This window comes from Dermacentor albipictus, chromosome 2 (genome assembly GCF_038994185.2).
Source record: "Dermacentor albipictus isolate Rhodes 1998 colony chromosome 2, USDA_Dalb.pri_finalv2, whole genome shotgun sequence".
NCBI classification, from domain to species: Eukaryota; Metazoa; Arthropoda; class Arachnida; order Ixodida; family Ixodidae; genus Dermacentor; species Dermacentor albipictus.
This window is the reverse complement of record NC_091822.1, coordinates 156,904,530-156,923,542: the sequence shown is the minus strand read 5'-3', so window position 1 is coordinate 156,923,542 and position 19,013 is coordinate 156,904,530. Positions and strand designations below refer to the sequence as shown.

The 19,013-nt window shown below is 44.7% G+C and overlaps 1 protein-coding gene across 5 annotated transcripts in view; it reads right to left on the bottom strand.

Moving 5' to 3' along the window:
* Positions 1–8,982: 8,982 nt before the first annotated feature.
* Positions 8,983–19,013, bottom strand: part of LOC139056174 (rab GTPase-binding effector protein 1-like) — a 60,371-nt gene continuing 50,340 nt past the window's right edge. For all 5 annotated transcript variants that reach the window (XM_070534151.1, XM_070534153.1, XM_070534154.1 and 2 more), the window contains one exon: positions 8,983–16,784. In XM_070534151.1, the coding sequence (XP_070390252.1) occupies positions 16,617–16,784 (168 nt within the window). In that variant the 3' untranslated portion in view covers positions 8,983–16,616. The remainder of the gene's footprint in view (positions 16,785–19,013) is intronic.

Below are 19,013 nucleotides of genomic sequence, written 5' to 3'. Positions count from 1 at the left end.
ATACAACACTTTTTGTTGTGAATGATGCAACTGCATAGAAGGTGGCATGCTCATAGATTTAAAAAAACAATTTGTTGCAGTTCCAACTGGCATTCGTTCATTTTAGAGCACATTTTCATTTCACTTCAATGCTCAAGCAGAATGTTATCATAAGCGCATACTAGTGCCCTCTGGATGTAAATTAAGCATTTTCAAGCGAGTTTCAAAACATTCTAAATGAAGTGCATATGCTATTTTGGCATTCTACTCTGATCATTTATGGCAATTCTAATTTCTCCTTTATTAACTGGACAAGAGAATCTGTCGCAGCTGCTCTTGCTGAATAGCATGTTTTCCGTCATTCCTGTCTACACTTCACGTTACCTCAACTCATTACTCTCCCAGCCTGTTCATACTGTACATTGGCCAATATTCTGGATCTCATCAGAGGTAGAAAAATTAACATTCAAATATGCAAAGCCATCAGAATCGTCCTGGGCCTACCATCTACGGCTTTGACTACGAGATTTCTCAAAATGGGTGTCTCAAAAGGCTGCCCAATCTGTTCGCCAAAGTTACCAACGCTCGCGACAGAAGCATCACAAAACCATTTCAGGAGAACTACCTAGCGTGGCACAGGTACCACGAACACCTATGCCTGTGCGTGCATCGAGGACGGTAACGGCGTCTACTGTTAATTCAAGGTCGACGAGAGCACGCGGCAAACATTCACCTCCACCGGCCGATACATACACGGGATGGCCTTTGCTGCCCTCTAGGCCCACGGCCATGCCAGCGGGCACTAGCGGTCCTCTGCGCCATGAAGCCAAGAATTATGGGGCCAATGAAACCGGTGACACTACGGGCAAGCAAGGAGATGAGCACAATGAGAAGGAGAGTGTACAAAAAATGCTGAAGCACCTAGTAGAATCAATGCGCATGATTCTAGGTGGTCTCGAGACTCCGGCCGCTAAAAGTGCCCTACAAGTGCTCGCCGTGCTAGAGCCGCTTATCGCAGCTCTTTATGTGCTATTAAGATTTTTTTTGGCACTTGTGCTTTCACGCAGGGGAGGGCCACACACCAATTCCTCCTAGCGCCTCTATTTTTAAGTGCACTCGAATTGGTGACTACAGACTTGATGCGAAACCTGATTGTGGCTTCATGGATGACATTTGTGAATGTTTATCATCAGAGTGTTGAACTTGCTTTCACCTTTGCGCATCCCTCTTGCTATGTCCTCATCATCCCTCATCACATCTTTATGTCCCCGTTCACCCTCCCCCTGTGCATAGTTGCAGGCTAGAGTGCCTTAGCTCAGGCTGACCTCTCTGCCTTCTTTCAATTAAATCATCATCATAGACCGAAAAGGAAGAATTCCTCCAAACATCCGCAAATCCCTGTGCGTAGCACCAACCACACGCAACATGCATCTCACGTATGACAAAAAAAGAAGACAAACCCAAGTGGATACCCTACGGTGAAGACACAGGCAAGATCTGGACGCCAGATACACCGACACAACCAAATACCCCAAAGAAATGCTTATGCCCTGAACGTCGTAGATTCTCAGGGCAGAGAGCTAGCATCTGCCACAGTCCATGCACAAACCCCTGAGACTGCAGAAGAGACTGCAATCACCCTAGCAACTACCACGTGCAAGGACGCAGCTGTCGTTTTTTCTGATTCTGAAGCAGCTGTCAGGAACTACGCTAAGGGTCACGTGTCAACAGAAGCAGTAAAGATATTGAAGCATGACAGCACTCCGATCCCCTACACCTGTGTGACCTGGGTTCCTGGGCATGACGGGCGGGAGGGGAACGAAGCAGCACACGCCGCGGCCCGAGGCCACACCTGCCGGGCCAACCCTTCCTACTCTCATGCCCGGTCTGCGTCAGCAGGGGCAGAGACCGTACCCGTCACCTACTCAGCGATCCTTCAACATCACAGGCTGGAACGCAGGGTATACCCACCACCTCACCCAAAGCTCACCAAAGAAGAAAGTACCGCACTCGGAAGACTACAGAGTAACACTTACACCCACGGAATACTCATGCACAGACTATACCTAATGCGACAAGGATACCACTGCCCAATGTGTGGTTTACCAGACACCTTGGTGCACCTGATCCTCGATTGCCCATGGCATCTAGATACAGACGCATAGCCTTCACCGAAAAAATATAATGCCAGACAAGAAAGTGAGGACCTCATTGAAACGTGGGAGGCCAAGCTCGCCTCCGAGGGCCTGGAACAACAACGACACTTCGTTGCCAGGGCCAAGGAGGCAGCGAAGGCCAGAGGGTTCCTGGAATGAGGAGACCTCCCATCTAGAGTAGGACTGGGGTTTAACCCGGGATACTGTTTCGAAAATAAATGTTTATTCCTCCTTCTCATCTCGATGAGCGATCCTCTAATCTGTTCTGGCATTACTCACCTGAACGGGCTGTCTGATCATGCAGTTATAGTAGGTCTGCTTAACTTCTCTTTAACAAAAAAGAAAACATGGCATGGCAAAGATACATATTATGTGACAAAGAATGCCAGATGCTACTAAAATTCACACGTCAGCAGATTTACAGCTATGATTAATCATGAATAACAGTGATTATGCCATGTAATAAACCCCTATTCACAGCCTGACATAATCCTAATTCTGGTGGTGACATAGTTCCCGAGTTATAGTGTGTGCAGTCATTAAATGACATGTTTTGTTGAGTGTCCACCTGCGAAGACATCACTGCATGCCCTGACTTCCCCATGCAATCTGACATGTCTAAAATTGTTATTAATGAGTCGGGCATTTTTATCTTACTAAACAGATAAAAATTCATCTACATCAGGTCGCAGTGAATTTAATAACAAGCTACTCAAAAATGTGTCACACTGTCTCGACATACCCCCCTGAGTCCATTCCTAAGACTGGTGAGTGGCTAAAGTCATCCCATACTATAAATCCGGCGAGTGTTTCTCACCCCTTAACTACCAATGAAGATCATCAACCAGTACAATTTGCAAACATTATGGAACACATTACTAATTCACACGTCATCGACTATTTCGAAGATCCCAGTTGAACATTCAACTACCAGCACAGGTTTTCATTTACATTATGACTTAACATGAAACCACCACATTTACTCCATCTTTGCAGCAGTTGGTCACTCTCTTGGCATCATCAAATGAAACATAAAGCATGTTCTTGTCAACATACATAAACTTGCTTACACTACACTAATCCACACAAAGCTCGAATACGCATCGCTAATATAGTACTCTGGCAGGTTGTTGACAAGATTGCATTTGTTCAAAACTGGGCTGCTCGCCTTCATATTTTCCGACTACGTATTCATCTTACACTTGCGTGTCATCATTAAAAGCACGTACTGATTTATAAGCACTATCCCTTTGCCAACCCGCCGTGGTTGCTCAGTGGCTATGGTGTTGGGCTGCTGAGCACGAGGTCGCGGGATCGAATCCCGGCCACGGCGGCCGCATTTCGATGGGGGCGAAATGCGAAAACACCCCTGTGCCTAGATTTAGGTGCACGTTAAAGAACCCCAGGTGGTCAAAATTTCCGGAGTGCTCCACTACGGCGTGCCTCATAATCAGAAAGTGGTTTTGGCACGTAAAACCCCAAATATTATTATTATTATCCCTTTGCCACAAATCAGTGCGTCATTGCCTGCTTGACAAACTTTATAATCATACTTCTTTTCGCAGTCATTTCTTTCAGTCACCGCCTGTCGTCTTTTCATGCCGGGATCACCACCTCGAATTCAAGTGCACACCATGTCACACGTTACAATATGCATGCTCTTTTATACCCTGCACCATCACTGAATGGAACTGCTTTCCCTCTGATATTGCCACAGAATCTGACACTAAAACTTTACGACGTGCTACGCACTGTTAATTAGTTGCCTTTTGTATTATATTCTTGTTTACTTGTTTTTGTGAGTTACTAATAAATACCTGTATTAATATCGTAGTTCATGTGGGAATGCATATCTTCAACATTTGTTTGTGCTGTGTGCATAACTTTCGTTTTGCAATTCTTATGATTTCTTACATTCTGTTCCTTAAAGGGACACTAAAGGTTACCAGAAACTCAAGTTAAAGTGGTAGAGCAATGTTCTAGAACGTCTAAGGCGTCAATTTAATCGCGAACAGAGCTTTAGTAACCGAGAAATTGAGGTAAATGCATGACATGATTTGAGACCCCCCAGCGACATTCCGGTACTAGCCCGATGACGAAAGGACTCCTCATAATTTGTGTTACTAATACTCAACTACTCGTATTAAAAATATCATTTCATTCGATTATAAGACGGAAAAAAAATGCTACTTGTCTACGTCTATTCGATTCTAAGAAAAAATAACATTTTGACGTTACCCTTCAGTAATATGGGTGTTCGAAAGGTTTCGTTTTCGCTCGACTCTGCGCCGCGCACGCTTTGGAGTTTCAGTACTTTCTTATCGCGTCGTGCTGTGAGGGTTCTGCTGGCTCGCGAAACTTTCATTTGGAACAAGCAGCGAGAATGCCACGTCCATGTGATGTCGTGGGAAGCTCTCGTTGCTTTCCCGCTCCGGAGAGCCGGTGTCGAGGCCGCCGTCGTACTACGCAACGACGCCGGCAGTGCGAGCCCTCAACAGCAGGTCGCTTTAGGCACCACTGGCCTCCTTGAAGCCCTTGGGTTCAGCGGGGGCAGTGGTAAAGCAAACAGGTCCGCAACAGACATCAGTAAGAGGCGATTGGAGGATTGGTGGAAGAAAAGTAGGGAAACGACAAAGGACGGAGACGTACAAAAGCACAGTTCGCAATAGGGTATCAGAAAATTTGGACGTGGTAGTTCATAGTGTGTGTGTGTGTGTTTTTTTTTTTTTCTCATTGGTTAACCTAGGTAGGATATTAGGCAGCATAGTAGCAAGAGCTTGGTGGCGCAAGCCACCGCCCCGTTCCAAAGGGGACGCTCATAACATCCATCCATCCATCCATCCGCGCTCGTCGGTGCTCAAATCGCTGAAGTTGAGCCCACCATCGCGAGCCAATCTGTCGGTGTCAGGGTCCATTGCGACGAGCGTTGAAGTTTGCGTCATAGAATGCAGTACCAGCTTATGGGCGTCTTGCGCTGGAGTTTGAGGTATAGTAGCGGCGCCTGGTGGAGGTGCGGGAAACATCTTGGCCCTGGCTGTGGCGAAGCACGTTTCTAGGCCGAGTTTTGCGTCGATTCGCACTTCTTTATGCCCTGTTGCGAGTGCGAAAAGGCTCGTCACTTCTCACAGACCACGCCGACCACGCTGCGAGCCGCCGCAGCCTATAGTTTAACGAAAGCGGACTCTCCGTGTGCCGTGGGACGTAATGTGGGACGTAATTCGTTTCTCCTTCCGCTAGCCACCATACTCCCGCTTTCGCTCTGCTGTTGGCTCTGTCTTGGCTCTGTTTCTGGCCGCGCGTTTGCGTTTTGCACAGAAAAGCCGTAGCGCCATCTGCGGACGCCGTTCTACTCACCGATGGCGCAACGTCACTACGAGACCATGATGTCAGTACTCCTCGATCGGAGGGCGGGTGATTTGAACTGCGCTAGAGGTACGCGGACGCTTGAGAACGCATTTTCTCTTATAATAAGTATCTCCTTGGCACGAAACAAGCGTTTCGAGGTTTCTGTGATGGTATTTCAACAGTCCACGTTGACTTAATAGTAACCTTTAGTGTCCCTTTAACAGACGGCCCTGTCGTCACTCTTTTCTAGATACTTTATTTCGTCCTTCCCTTAGACGGCTGCTATAGGTAGCTGCGGTTCGCTACATAGCGTAGATACCACAGCTGCCACGAGTCCACTGGCTAAGCGCATTGCGACTTGCCGAGGACAACCGCATTTGGCTTATGTTTAGCGTGTCGTAGGCACCAAAATCGGAAGTCGTGGTGCCTAAAATGAAGTTTGAACTGCGTGCCACGGTGACAATTAGAAGGCGGAGCATTGTGGGCATGCCCCACTGCATCGTAGCCTTCACAGTAGAAGGCATTGAAGAAGGAATGGAAGCACAGTGGAGGCCATGTTTGACTGCCAATAACTCCGCTTCTGCTGAATGCATTGAAGTAATTTTTGCGGCAAAGTATTTCTGAAATAGCCTATTTTCACTTCAAATGCCTTTCTCCCTCTATGACAAAAAGTGGTTCGGGGCCCCTTTAATATGTGGTTATTCTCGTATTAAATTTTGATTTACCCAATTCGAGTCTCACATTCTATTTACTACTCCATCCTCATACCAAATACGACGACATTGAGCAAGTGCTTTGTTGATTAGTTGATTAAAATGTGTGGAAAGTTTAAGTTCCTTCACAGACACCACTGGCACATAGAAGAGGTAAACCCCTGGAGTCTCTACATATGCACGAGACACTAGTAAACCCCGCCGCCAAATGGGTACAGCAACAAGATACAGTCGAGCACCTGTACAACAAAATGACCTGTATCATAAATTTACCATGTCCCGGCCGAACTCTGATCTGCCACTTCTGGTACCAGTGCCATCTTGCAGTTCTACCTAGCATCACATGAAAAGGTTTTGCATTTATGCAAGAGCTGTGTAATGCATGTGTATGTGGAGCGCCTTCAGAGCGATGACCACTACAACGAACTTGCCTGTACAAAAGAAGGCAATAGAGGTGTCCCCAAAGGCCGACTTGTTGTGTTACAAAGAACGCCACTTCCTTCCGTAGCAGCCACCATGGCCTCCGATAGTTGCACACGCAAATCTCAGAGGCCATGCCGTCACAGAGCGGCGGCCCGTACCGAAAGCACCACTGTGCAGGAGGGTCTGGTCATCGCAGTTGCAGTTGCTTCCATAGAACACAGTGCGCAGCAGAAAGATGGCGACTTCATTTGCCAGTTGGTTCTTGAATTCCGCTAATTTGTAAAAAAAAAAAAAAAAAAAATTCACTGGCAGCTAGCACAATTCTAACCCTTGAGCTTAAATTACTCAATAAGGCGGCCATCACTTCTACGAGAAATCTAACTGTTTAAATTGAGTGATTAACATAACTACATTATTTACTTTAACCACACATTTCAACTACCAATTGTCGCTAGTGAGCTTGTAGGGCATATCGACTTGGTACAAAATCTGAGGATGGCACCAGTTTCGCGATATGCTTCGTCTAACTTGGTGTAAAAAATGCAATGTTGTTCCACTCAATTTTTAAGAAAATGCTGTTAACGCATTGAAGCACAAAAGTAACTGGAACTCCAATGCAGTTTATCATATACTTTGAAAATTAATATCTCGAAACTGGTGCAGCCCAGAGAATTCGATCCATGTACTTGGACACACCTTGCAAACTTGCCGACGACAATTTGTTGATTGGAATATGTGCTGTAAAGCAATTGATAGGAAAGTTTATTAGTGTAAGCGTTAATTATTCATTAAGCATTTTGATTTCTCATAGAAATAACGGCTGCCTCATCGAGTAAATTAGCTCAAGGGCTAGAATTGTGCCATCACAGGCAATGTTCTTAAATTTGGGGCAGCTAAACAAAAAGAAGCCTGGTATAACAAGTGATACGATGCACGATCTTTACAATGAAGTGACCTGCAGAACGAATTATTTTGGAAGTCCCAAGCATTTTATTATAAAGGCATTTGACTGTTAATCAATCATGCGTGCACAAGCAGTTAGGATCAGCAGATGAGCAAATTCAGGAAAAAGGTTGAGAGGTATTTCCCTGACTTCCCCGGAGCATATGCTCGCCACAACTACCTGACAAAAAAACAAAAAAAGGCAGGAACAATAGGAGGACGACTATTAAACAATAGCTTTCCCAGCAGACCTGCTGATATATGTTGCTGGGGATACTTAATTATTCGTCGAGCTCTTTTGGTTAAAGTTATGAGGCACATAGGTGCTTAACTCTGCACTGCTTTCAAGACTGGCTGGTGTCATAAACAAAAATAAAACCTTTGCAAGGAGACATTGTTCACTGGTATGACAGATTGACCCAGCACGTCACCAGCTTTTGGTTACTCCGTCACCGAGATCAGCCCTGTTTATTTGGCCAGACAGACATCCATGCAATGTGGGAAAAAGAGTCGAATAAAACTTCGCCCGAGTAACTACAGAATTTAGGCGGGCTACATGACGCAAGTGCGACACGGCCTTTTGGCTCGGACAATGGAGAGACAACACTCCCTAGTGGTGCTTTAGAATTCCCAATATATAAATAAAATTTCTGGCTTAGTCAAAGGTGACCTCTCTAAAGGACGCTAAGTTTAATGTGTAAAGTAGAAATTAAGATTCTAGTAATCAACGGTGGTGAAACAAGTGATGTCTCCGGCTGGAGCCAAAGTCTGTTGAGGTCTTGACAAAGATCAGTTTTCTTGTTGCAGCATCGTCTCTAGCCTTAAGCCCAATGTACACATTGATTAAATGCCTCATCCCATCACCATGACGACAACAACATCCATCATGAGACAGCCCTTTCCTCGCTGGTTTCTCCACAAAAAGTGCGGCACTGGTGACCTAGGCCGATGCTCTAAATGTCGATGTTACCCCATTTTTGGGGGAGACACCGGCGAGGAAATGCTATCTCATGATGGACGCCGGTGACACGATGGTGATAAGACACTTTGCCGCTCTGTAAAAATCGGGACTTGCACATCCCTTGGTACACATCCTACGCGCCACAGCGTTGCGACATGCTACTACCACGAGACCACATTCTGCGTCATGACCTCACAACACTGTAACCTCCTGGAAAAAGAAACCGAAATTAGCTGTACAAAAGCCATTTTGTTAAATTATTGAGGCCGCTTTGATGAGGCTTGCCAGTCTCTTTTCGAGGGTTTAGAAAAACAGGACCTTCATTTAACAAAAAAATAGAAGAGTAAAACAAATGTGTCAGTGCTCCTTGAAGTTCAGTCGTTTGTCACTGCGCGCATGCTGTTCTGCAGGCTCTGCCCAGAGTCAACGTCTGCAGATCACAATAAAATCACCAACAAAATACTGCACAGAGAACAATTTTTCTTTCTTGATTTTCATTCTGTACATATTTACAGTCGCAATAAAGCACAAACAAAAATAGAAAACATACCCAAATTGCACATCTTGGCTACAACACAACACAAAGTTGATAGAAGTTTGCGGTTCCACACACAAGCCAGATGTGCATCTTTCAAATGATACATATTTCCTAGATTGTATTGTCTCGCCTGTACATTGCCAGTGGTTCAGAACGCCTCTCTTGACAAAATCGCCATTTTGAAACTCAAGTTCAGCCCCACTTCCATGCTCCGGTACAGGAAAGACTCGTCACAAAACTTCTGTAATGCTCTATTTACAAAGAAAAAAATTAACAAAAGCTAATGGAATACAAACATGCAGCAATTTAGAGCAGCTGATCTGTTTGTGAAATAAATGTATGCAATTTTCATTTAAAGAGAGAAACAAATGAAAGACCACCGTATTCAACAATCAACCTGACATAACAGTTGAGCAATCAATACATAGCATATGCTTAAGCAAATGAGCAACAAGATCGAAACGACAGAGCTAAAAATGCGTGCGCACCGACCTCATATATAGCTCCTCAAAATAAAGATTCTGTTATCGCATTGTGTATGTACAGTCCACTACCTCACACAATACCGTCAACACGACCCAAGTCCACAAAATCCAGTCTCAATGTAACTGGATTACTGTGTCAATGTTCCAAACTCTGCCTTAAAGCCACACAGAAGCATGGCTCTGTGTGATTTTCATGGCCTTCCGTGCCCGGTGGGCATATTCTGTCGTGCACGCCGCCACGAAGAAGCAGACGACACAGAGTGGTCGCGCGTGGCATGACCCCCGACACTGGGTTCGACTGATCATTCAGTCTTTCAACTGCCATATCAACTACCCCAATTTGAAAACTGGGTGCGGTACTATAACATTATTATGGAAAAACGGCATGGAGAATTAGGTACAGGCACAAGAAGTGACTGAACAATACAGGCACTACCTTCAGTGCCTTAATTGTTCAACAGGTGGCGTCCAAATCCACACTTCGGCAACCATTGCCTGTCCATAACAGTAACAGATCTCTCGAAGGCTGTGCCTTTGCTGGCTGCATGCACCGGAAGCAATTCAAGAGGTGGAAACATGTCACAAATACCATGCGTTAGACATCACCTGTTCTTTTTCACATCCACGTCAAATTTTTGTGCACTGTTTATCTACCACATGTTCATCTGTGCCATGCTCTAGGCCTCAGAGATTGGGAATACGCATGCAACCTCGTAGGTCACGTCACGCACGAGTCCTCTCTCTGTTGTCTGCCGCTTGGTGGCGCAAGCGATGGTCCTTGCTCGGCGGAAGCAAAAGGCAACAAAACGAGGTCACATGTGCGGAGGACGCTGCAATTCAGGTAACTGCCAAGGTAATTTAGAAACACTGAACCAGTACCTCGCTTTAGCATAGGTAGCACTTCAGATTTGAACCCTCAAAGAGCCGTGGGCGAGGTCGGCAGAGGCAGAAACGCCTGAGGTACAGTTTTCCATTCGGTCAACATCCTACTATTTGAAAGCGCAAGCACAATAGCCAAAAAGAATGGCCACCATAAATGCACATTCCAGAAATAACTGCAAGACAAGATTCCATTGTTGACCCACACTTACACACAGCCACAAAAGCTCTTACAGTGAAGATGCATTGAATTGTATGTTTCTATGAACACAGCAACGTATCCATTCTCCTTTTTCCCCGATGTCTTCTCCCTCGTCCCCAAAAATTTTGGACTTGCCCTTACAAAGGTGCGATACACAAGGTGCCGAGCACCTGTTGAGACTCATGTACTCAGAGATAAAAAAATAAATAAATGTGTATCTTCAAGAAGCTAAAGATGCAGAAAAATGCCAAAATTCTTAACTGCTGTCATCGATTTCTGTTCTTAAAGGAAACATAAAAACAGCAATGTCTTTGAACAGAGTCGAGTCATGACTTGAAATTCAATTAATCAAAGTCCTTGTCTAAATGTGTACACACACAAGAATGCAGATTATCTGCTCTGTGTAAGATAAAAAAACAACACCCAAAAAGTAAAATATTGCGTGCTAAATTTGCACAAGAGAAAACGTGACACCATTCGAGAACACAATATTGCTGCAGTTTATGTTCAAGTCTTGCTTCTGCCAACAATCTTAAGCTTCTTAAGAACTCCGTTACCATACGTCGCATTATTATGCCACAATGTGTGTTAACAGAAAATGCCTAATGACTCCGTTAACTGTAGATTAATGCAGCTATAACGAGTTGCCAAAGCTTTGTGACGAGCTTGAGGCTGCTCAACAACGAGAGCCACTGAGCTAGCAACAAATCCTTGGTACTGACATAATGCCACCAGTACGGATGGCATAGAATGATTAAACAACACTGTGCCAAAAGGGTGCAAAATTACTTGACTAAAATCTTTTAAAGACAACACTCCAGTTTAGTGCTTTCTTTCAAAACATCTGCAGGCCAGTACACACTCTGAGAAATGGACTTTTAGAACTTGTTACTTGCTGTGCTGTCCATAAACCAGACTACGTCATTACAGCGCGGCATCGGCCCACCTTTTTCTGCTACAACGCTTCATGTGATGGCCCTGTCGGGCCACAAGAAGCTTTTGCAGCAAAACATATGCGAGTACTTCAGTACAGTATTTCGCACCACATGCTCAGCAAAATATAGGCGCCCAGAAGTCAGACAAATTGGAAGGAGCGTGCTACCCAAAATAGAAAAAAAAAGAGAATGTAAGAAGGAGGCCAGCCGCTAAGTTCGTACGCTTATGTAAAATGTACTTGCCAGAAACGGACTGAAGTGCAAACAGGGATTGCTCATACAAAGCATAATCTTAGGTCAAGTTAATCCAAATCGCTGACTTCATTCACATTGAACTGTTAAGTTACCAACACAAGAAGTTTTAGAAATGTCAAACCTTTGCCATTCTACGACTTTTTATGCAAATTTTCAATTTTGCAAAATAACAGAGGCCATAAAGACACAAAGAATGTACTGGTATCGGCGTAAATTGAAACGTGAAGCCGGAAGCGATTAGCATGTTCTGTTGTGTTTCCATGTTCGACTGTTTTGTCACAGCAAGAAGATTTGGGGCTACACAACACTTTGAAACCGTCCGTGAAAAGGTTGCCCATTGGACTTTTATGTAATTGTGCGTAGCAAGAGTCCAAATTACTTCTTTATTGTTCGTGTTTCATCTTGCGCTAATGGTACATCACAAGTGTTAACTTCTGACTATGCGAAGGCCCTTATCTGCAGTTAAATTTAGCTGCGAGCAAAATACTTCACGCAACCAGCTCCGGAGAAAAAGAAAGTAAATTAGACCATGTTCTACATGAGCAACCGCATGACGTACAGTGTTAAAAAACTGAAGCACGAATAGCAATAATGCCTTTTACATGTAATCACATATAAGAACAACGTGCAATTGCAGTAGATGGTTTCTAAGTATGGAGTAGTCTTAAGTGACTGTTATAGAGCCTGAATTAAGCTGCTGTTACAAATGCAGCCAAACCTGGAAATGAAACAATGGATTGGAGTAGTTTTAAAATTGTTAGTGTTTTGATTTTTTACCTCTGTACAATCCCTGCACAGTCCCTGAAACTGTGAAACAGTGAACGCAGTGCTGTCTGAAAACCGTTATGTTTGCTCCTGTAGCTACCATCTCACAAATGAGAGAAAATGGGAAAAGCGCAAGAGGTGCATTCTTGTTGATTGCAATTTGTACACATTTCAAGTTTGTGTGGATGGTGTACATGCGCCTTTAGTAGACATGGAGCTGCTTCAGCCCAATTAAAACGCAAATAGAAAACAAAAAGCGCGAGCGAGAGAGAAAGAAGCAATTTCTTCCTACAGAGCTTAACAAAGATAAAAGCTAAAAGCATTCACTATCTCTGCACACAGTGAATCTGCTGCACCTCTACACCAACGCTCATACTATCAAAAAGTTTCTAAAAATTGGTAAGAACCACACACACACACACAGAAAAGATAAGAAAAAAGTTGGAGATGCTAAGAAGACTTTTTAAAAGATGCAAAGTGGAGAACGGCATGACCTTACAAGTGACAAGAGAAGCATAAGCCGTCCTTGCAGGCCTTTAAGGACACTGCCTTACAGGTGCAGATTGTTTTGTTTTGTTATCCATAAGCTTTTCAACCTTCCATAGAGGGGCACTACCAGTCACACTGCAATGCAATGAATATCTCTTCCTTCAAGTACTTCTTTTCATTTTGCTCAAACAGACGCTCCAAGCAACATCTTCATGCGACACAAGATGCTGAACCAGGAGCATTATTTGTACAGCTGCCTAACTTATTTCGAAAGATTTATAATCCAGCCACTTTCTTTTTTTTTCTGTTAAAGATAAGCTTAATTACGGGCCATAATGTTTTTGTGTGAACTTTAAGTGAGGATCTCACTCTAGGTAGTGTTCGTGTGACATCACAGACACCAATATTGTTGTCCTAATCGCACACCTTCCACAACCCTTCTGTAGATAAGTGAATGGAGGCGACAATGCACAGATTGTTGCTGTGTTATTTGTTCGGGACTATGGTGCCGACGATGACATCTGTGCATACTCCTATAGATTGAGGTTCTGCAACATTTCTTTTGTTGCATAACTGGGACATACTTATGCGTATAATAAAAAAAAAACAAAGCTCTGGATTTCGTTTTTGTATACTGGAGGGAAATAATCAGCACACGTACGAAAAAGCGTCTTCGCTTACACTTATTTTTTCGTATGTGTACCAATTCTTTCCCTCTGCTATGTAGCACATATACCAGTTATGCCACAAATGAAGTGATAGCCCTTGCAAAAGCACCACAGCAGATTTTTCACTTAACATTTAACTACCAGAAAAACTCATAAAAGGCAAGCACTTATAAACGGAAAACAGAAACAAAGCAGTTAATTACCTTACTGACAATGACTCTCTCACGCTTCCCTCTGCTTTGAAAGGACAACACAGTGCACAAATCAAAGGACGACGTCATCATGATCATATCAATCGCATGGAACCCACCCTGGGTCACCTGCAGAGGATGTCACAAGCGAACTTTCCCAAAACGACTTCAATATAAGAACCAAGGACACAGAAACACAGTGCAAATATTGCGAAATGACAACACGAATGCACCGACAAAGCTGGGACACAGGCACGGGTGAAATATGCACGACCAGGACAGTACGAGTCCAGCCAAGCAATGAAACGTTTCAGCCACCGGGGTCACTAGGATAGAAAGAGCTGTGAAACGTGAACACGGCTGTTATAAGCCAGGTTCTCACGACGTTGTGCCAGTGTTCACGTACTCAAAACATGACGGTGCCATGAAATTCCATGCGCAAAGACAACGAATCTTCGCCCCCCACCCATCACCCTTTCGGTTTTGACTCCTCTGCTTTTGCATCGACTAGTAAGGATGCCTTTATCGCTTCCAATTGATGTTCTTAGTTGAGCACACCTTTAACTACAGTGAACGATAACTGTTCCCCATTTCAAGTTTGAAAAAATGCTCAGTCTTACTTTTGTTCATGACAGTACATGACCAACAAAACACGGGACAGCTTGCCATTACGCACATTTCCAGCAAGTCAACATTACATGTACTGGGCTACACATGATTAAAATTAAAATCCCTCTACACTTCTTAAAATTGTATGTTAGAATGTCATTCTTTGCTATGGATGTCATGATTAAGAGTGCAGAAGTTAGCAGAGAGGCCGGGCAGGGCATCTGTGCCCTTTGTCTAGAATATGCCATCTTAGTCATCTGCAACCAGCACACGTTGAAGGCCCAGGAATCAAGCACTCCAGACTCAAGAGAGCACTGCAGTTCTGGGAATACAATGCGAACACCCCAATGTACAATACAGGGTCCCCTATAGTCACATGCACCCACCGTCCTGAATGCTTTTCAAAAGGGATGTATGCCTAAAAAATGTTTTTTTTTCACCAGGAAAGTTGTGCACCAGCATACACAACTGGTTGCACAGCCTTGGCAGCAAATGTGCCTGCAAAATGCGAGGAACTCAAGACGGAGCAAGCGTGGGTCCACGACACTCAGCGATTACACCCGCCGCACCGATATTAACACACCATGCACGCAGCGCTTATTTACACATTTGAATACCTATAAACAGGATCGAACTTCCTTTTTTTTTTTCTGACCAGTTCCACTCTTATCCCCTTCTTTTAAGATAAAACATGATATCTTTGGAGCTGCCCAACAAAACCATCACACACTCTTCCAGGCCACCTTTCGTCAGCACGGTCAAAGAACCCTACACTCCGCATTACATTTGAGTCCTTCAATAAAGCCGAGCATCCAAAAATAAAATACAGCGCGGCAGGCAATACAATCCCCAAGCCAGTTTCTAACGCAAGCACATACGGGACCTAAATTACACACCACATTGTGGAACCAGCACCCAACTCGTAAACATAAATAGTGAGCTTCACTAGAAGTAACCGTTTCTATACTAAGGAATAAATAACAGCTCAGAAATGCACTTCGATGAATAGTGTTTCACCGTGCCGTCGTTAAATGTGTTCATCCTAACAGTAGATCAGTAACAGGTGCACAAACGTGTGGGCACGAATGCCTCTCGAGAACTGTACGAGCTTCAGCTGACCTAGAACGGTTTGCCAACAGTGATTCTGTACATCTAACCTTCGGCTTTCGTCTGTGCGCACAAACTGCCACTGTTTCCCTGCATTTTTCGTACAAGCCGTGGTGTTCCTATAAACACATTTGCCCATCACAGAAACTGGTTCACTCAAGTTGCCCATGTCTCACAAGATGCATGATGGGGTCACATTTGACGAGATGCCACCAAAGACGATTGCTCGAGCTGATGGAATGCTTGCGCGAGTACTAGGGGTGCCTACGTCTAGTGTTACAGACGGCCGCATATTATAGCGAGCAAACGTCATTTCCACACTAGACACCAATCCCATAATTTCATTTGAATCCACAAAATCCTTGCACCCACCACATCATGCATGGCCCTTTTCTTACGAAAGGCACAAGAAAAAAGAATTGTGGTACGGGTTTCACCCTTTGTCAAGCCATATTACGGCACCCAAGGCCACCACAGACGAGCAACGAGATAACGGAAATTATGCAATACTGGCAGCAGATCACTGCCAAGGACTTGTAGCTGCTGAAATGATTTCTTTCTCCCCGAATTAAGCACAGAAAGCAACTCGCCTGCTTTCCTTCAAACCGCCCTCTCAGCATCTTTAAAACGTCATGCGCACGAGTGGCATCAAAAGCTGGAACACTTCCAGCGGTAGTATAGCACCCAAACTCCGTGGCAGAGTCTGGCAACAATGATGGAAGAACTTGCGTGGTGCGAGAAACATCACCTACCCAACCCGACACACACACACACACACCCCCTCTGACAACACATACAGCTGCTGCAACCTCGCGACAAAAGTGTGCCAAAACCTTGCATTGCAGTCCGCTGGAGGTGGAGGCGATGCAATGGTTCACAGTTCTTCCTCTCGGGAGAGTGCTCGGCTCTTCACCGCTGATTGAGGTGGAATAAGTGCGATGAGAAAGAGAGGCAGAAAAAAAAAAAGACAACGCCTAGCTGGGAGTCTGAGGTGGCTCGCTGCTGAAGTAGGGTGCAGTGTCTCGGTCAAGCAGGGTGTGGCAGACATTGCACACGGCAAAGGGGCGCAGCTTTGGACCCGACCGCACTGCCCGGCCGAGACACTCGGTGCAGAAAATCTTCCCACAGTGGTTGCAGTGCGGCTGGAAGAGACCGAACGGGAGGAAATGTGTCGAGAGGGGGTGCATGAGTCAGACATCAGGTGGACAAAACATTCAGAAAAGTGAAACAGGGTTGCCAGGCTCTGAATTCAAAAAGTGGCCACAGACAACCCAGAAAGTATTAGGCCAGAAAGTAGCCAGCCTATATTACTTAACAGAAAAAATAGCCAACAAAGTAGCCAAGCTGCCATCAAATGATCTCCACCAGTATATTCTCCCCCACTCCATAACAGTCTACACAGGTATGAGCGATAAACAATGACTCAAATGTGGATGTACTTGCATTAACATTGCCTTGAATACCTAAACTTGACTTAAGGTATACAACGCGAAAGATTGCTGTGTTTTGAGACCCAGTATTACTGGCAAGGTTGTGGTACTTGATAGTGACACTTGAAGCACACGAAAAGTATCCAATCAGCAAAGTAGCCAGTGTGGTGAAAAGTAACCAGGCCTTGCATCCCTCAATAGAAATACAGTAGACTAGCTTTAAGACGAACTCAAAGGGACCATGAAAATGTTTTTTTCTTATCAGAAGAACAACTGGCAACGTGACCAGGTGTATCCAAAATCTTACTTCAGTTTCAGTTTATTTCTTTCATAAGGAGGAGACATACATGTTTACACAAGTATACAGTAGGAGGTCCCAGAGCATGTGGCTGAAAGGGGACCTCTTGTCAGAAAATATATAAATTAAAGGAAATACAAAGCATAAAACAGCAATAAAGTAGTCACTACGAGGAAGATTATACAAAGTATATGTACAAACTGTAAAGTAATATAAAGTCAATAGCTAGTCGTACAATTAAAACAGCAGTTTAAGGCATTCGCAACAGAACAAACCAAAATACTTATAAAGGTTATAAATGAGAGAAAAAACTAAAGAAAAAGAAATCAAGACAGTAAATAAAGTAGGCTTAAAATGAAGAGGGGGGGGGAATGACATAAAAAGCATTTATTTAACTGAACTCAATAGAAAACTGTTTTCAAGTGGTTCTCTTGCTTGGTTTCATCCAGTCTGTGATGGATGTTTGGCACTTCTGTGCAAATCGGCGAGCAGCCACAAATGATGTCATCTCACCTAACGACCTTGAAAATTCTTCCTACCTTCGTGCTGCTAAAAAAGTTCACTAGGGAACTTATAAAGCAGGCATCTGCCACCTCACAGGTCATCAGTACAGGCTCCGAGCTAGCGAAAGTGCAAAGGAGCACGATGCAACACAACCTAGAGAAAAGTCTAGGTGACATTGGGCAGAGTGGGGAAGGACAAACGAGGCAAAGCGTCGCGGAGGAGGAAGGTAGCCAGAGGAGTGCTAGGCTGATGACCTCCTCTGGCAGTTGCTACAGGTTTAGTTTGCGATACGGATGTACCAGGTTCATCTCGTGACAACACTGTCCTCGCACGCCATACGCTGTGTGTGCAAGTGAAAGCATGTGACGATGAGCCGACTATGGCGGCTCAATCATTGCATGCGCAAAGAAGGAAAGGGGGAGCGGAAGGGGTGTTCTAATTCAGGCGTGCAGCCTTTACATTGAAAGCAATCTGCTTTGGGAGCTCAGTCTAGGTGGATGGCTCATAGCTTTGCATGCACTGCGTTCTCGCCGCTCAGTTCGCGTTGAAAGTGATAAGACAGCGCAAAGGTCACTTCGCTCACTGCTGCTGCCGCAATTCCTCACGCCACCATTTCGACAGCGAGCGTCGGTGATCATCGAGTGTGATGTGTTCGTGTCTGCCTGTTCGCACTGGCGCCATGCTTGTTAGTTTAATTAGTAAGCGAATGTTTACAAGGGGGCGTTCTACTCTGGCAGGTACTGCGCATGGCACGGCCGAGCGATTAAGTCTCAAGTACAATCTGCGATGCGGAGAGTCAGGTGCACCGAGGGCCGATAGCTTTGTATGCTCGATACTACCCATAAGCTCGCGCTTCACCCGCATTCACGAAAGGAAACGTCACTGTTTATTTTTGTTTCCTCCTCTTGTTTTCGCCTGTGTCCACGGGCAATGTGAGCGCAGGCCTCTAGTACGGTGCCTTGATGCGTGCGCCCCCGGGCGCGGCGCGTCGAGGCACCCTAGCCTCAAGGATCGCTAGTGGTGGCGGTCACTCCGAATGTTCGTCTTAACCTGAAGAGCATATCTGAGGCAATTCGTCTTAAGCGTTTTCTTTCTTATTTTGCACTGATTCTATGCAAAACCAAACAAATGTTCCTATG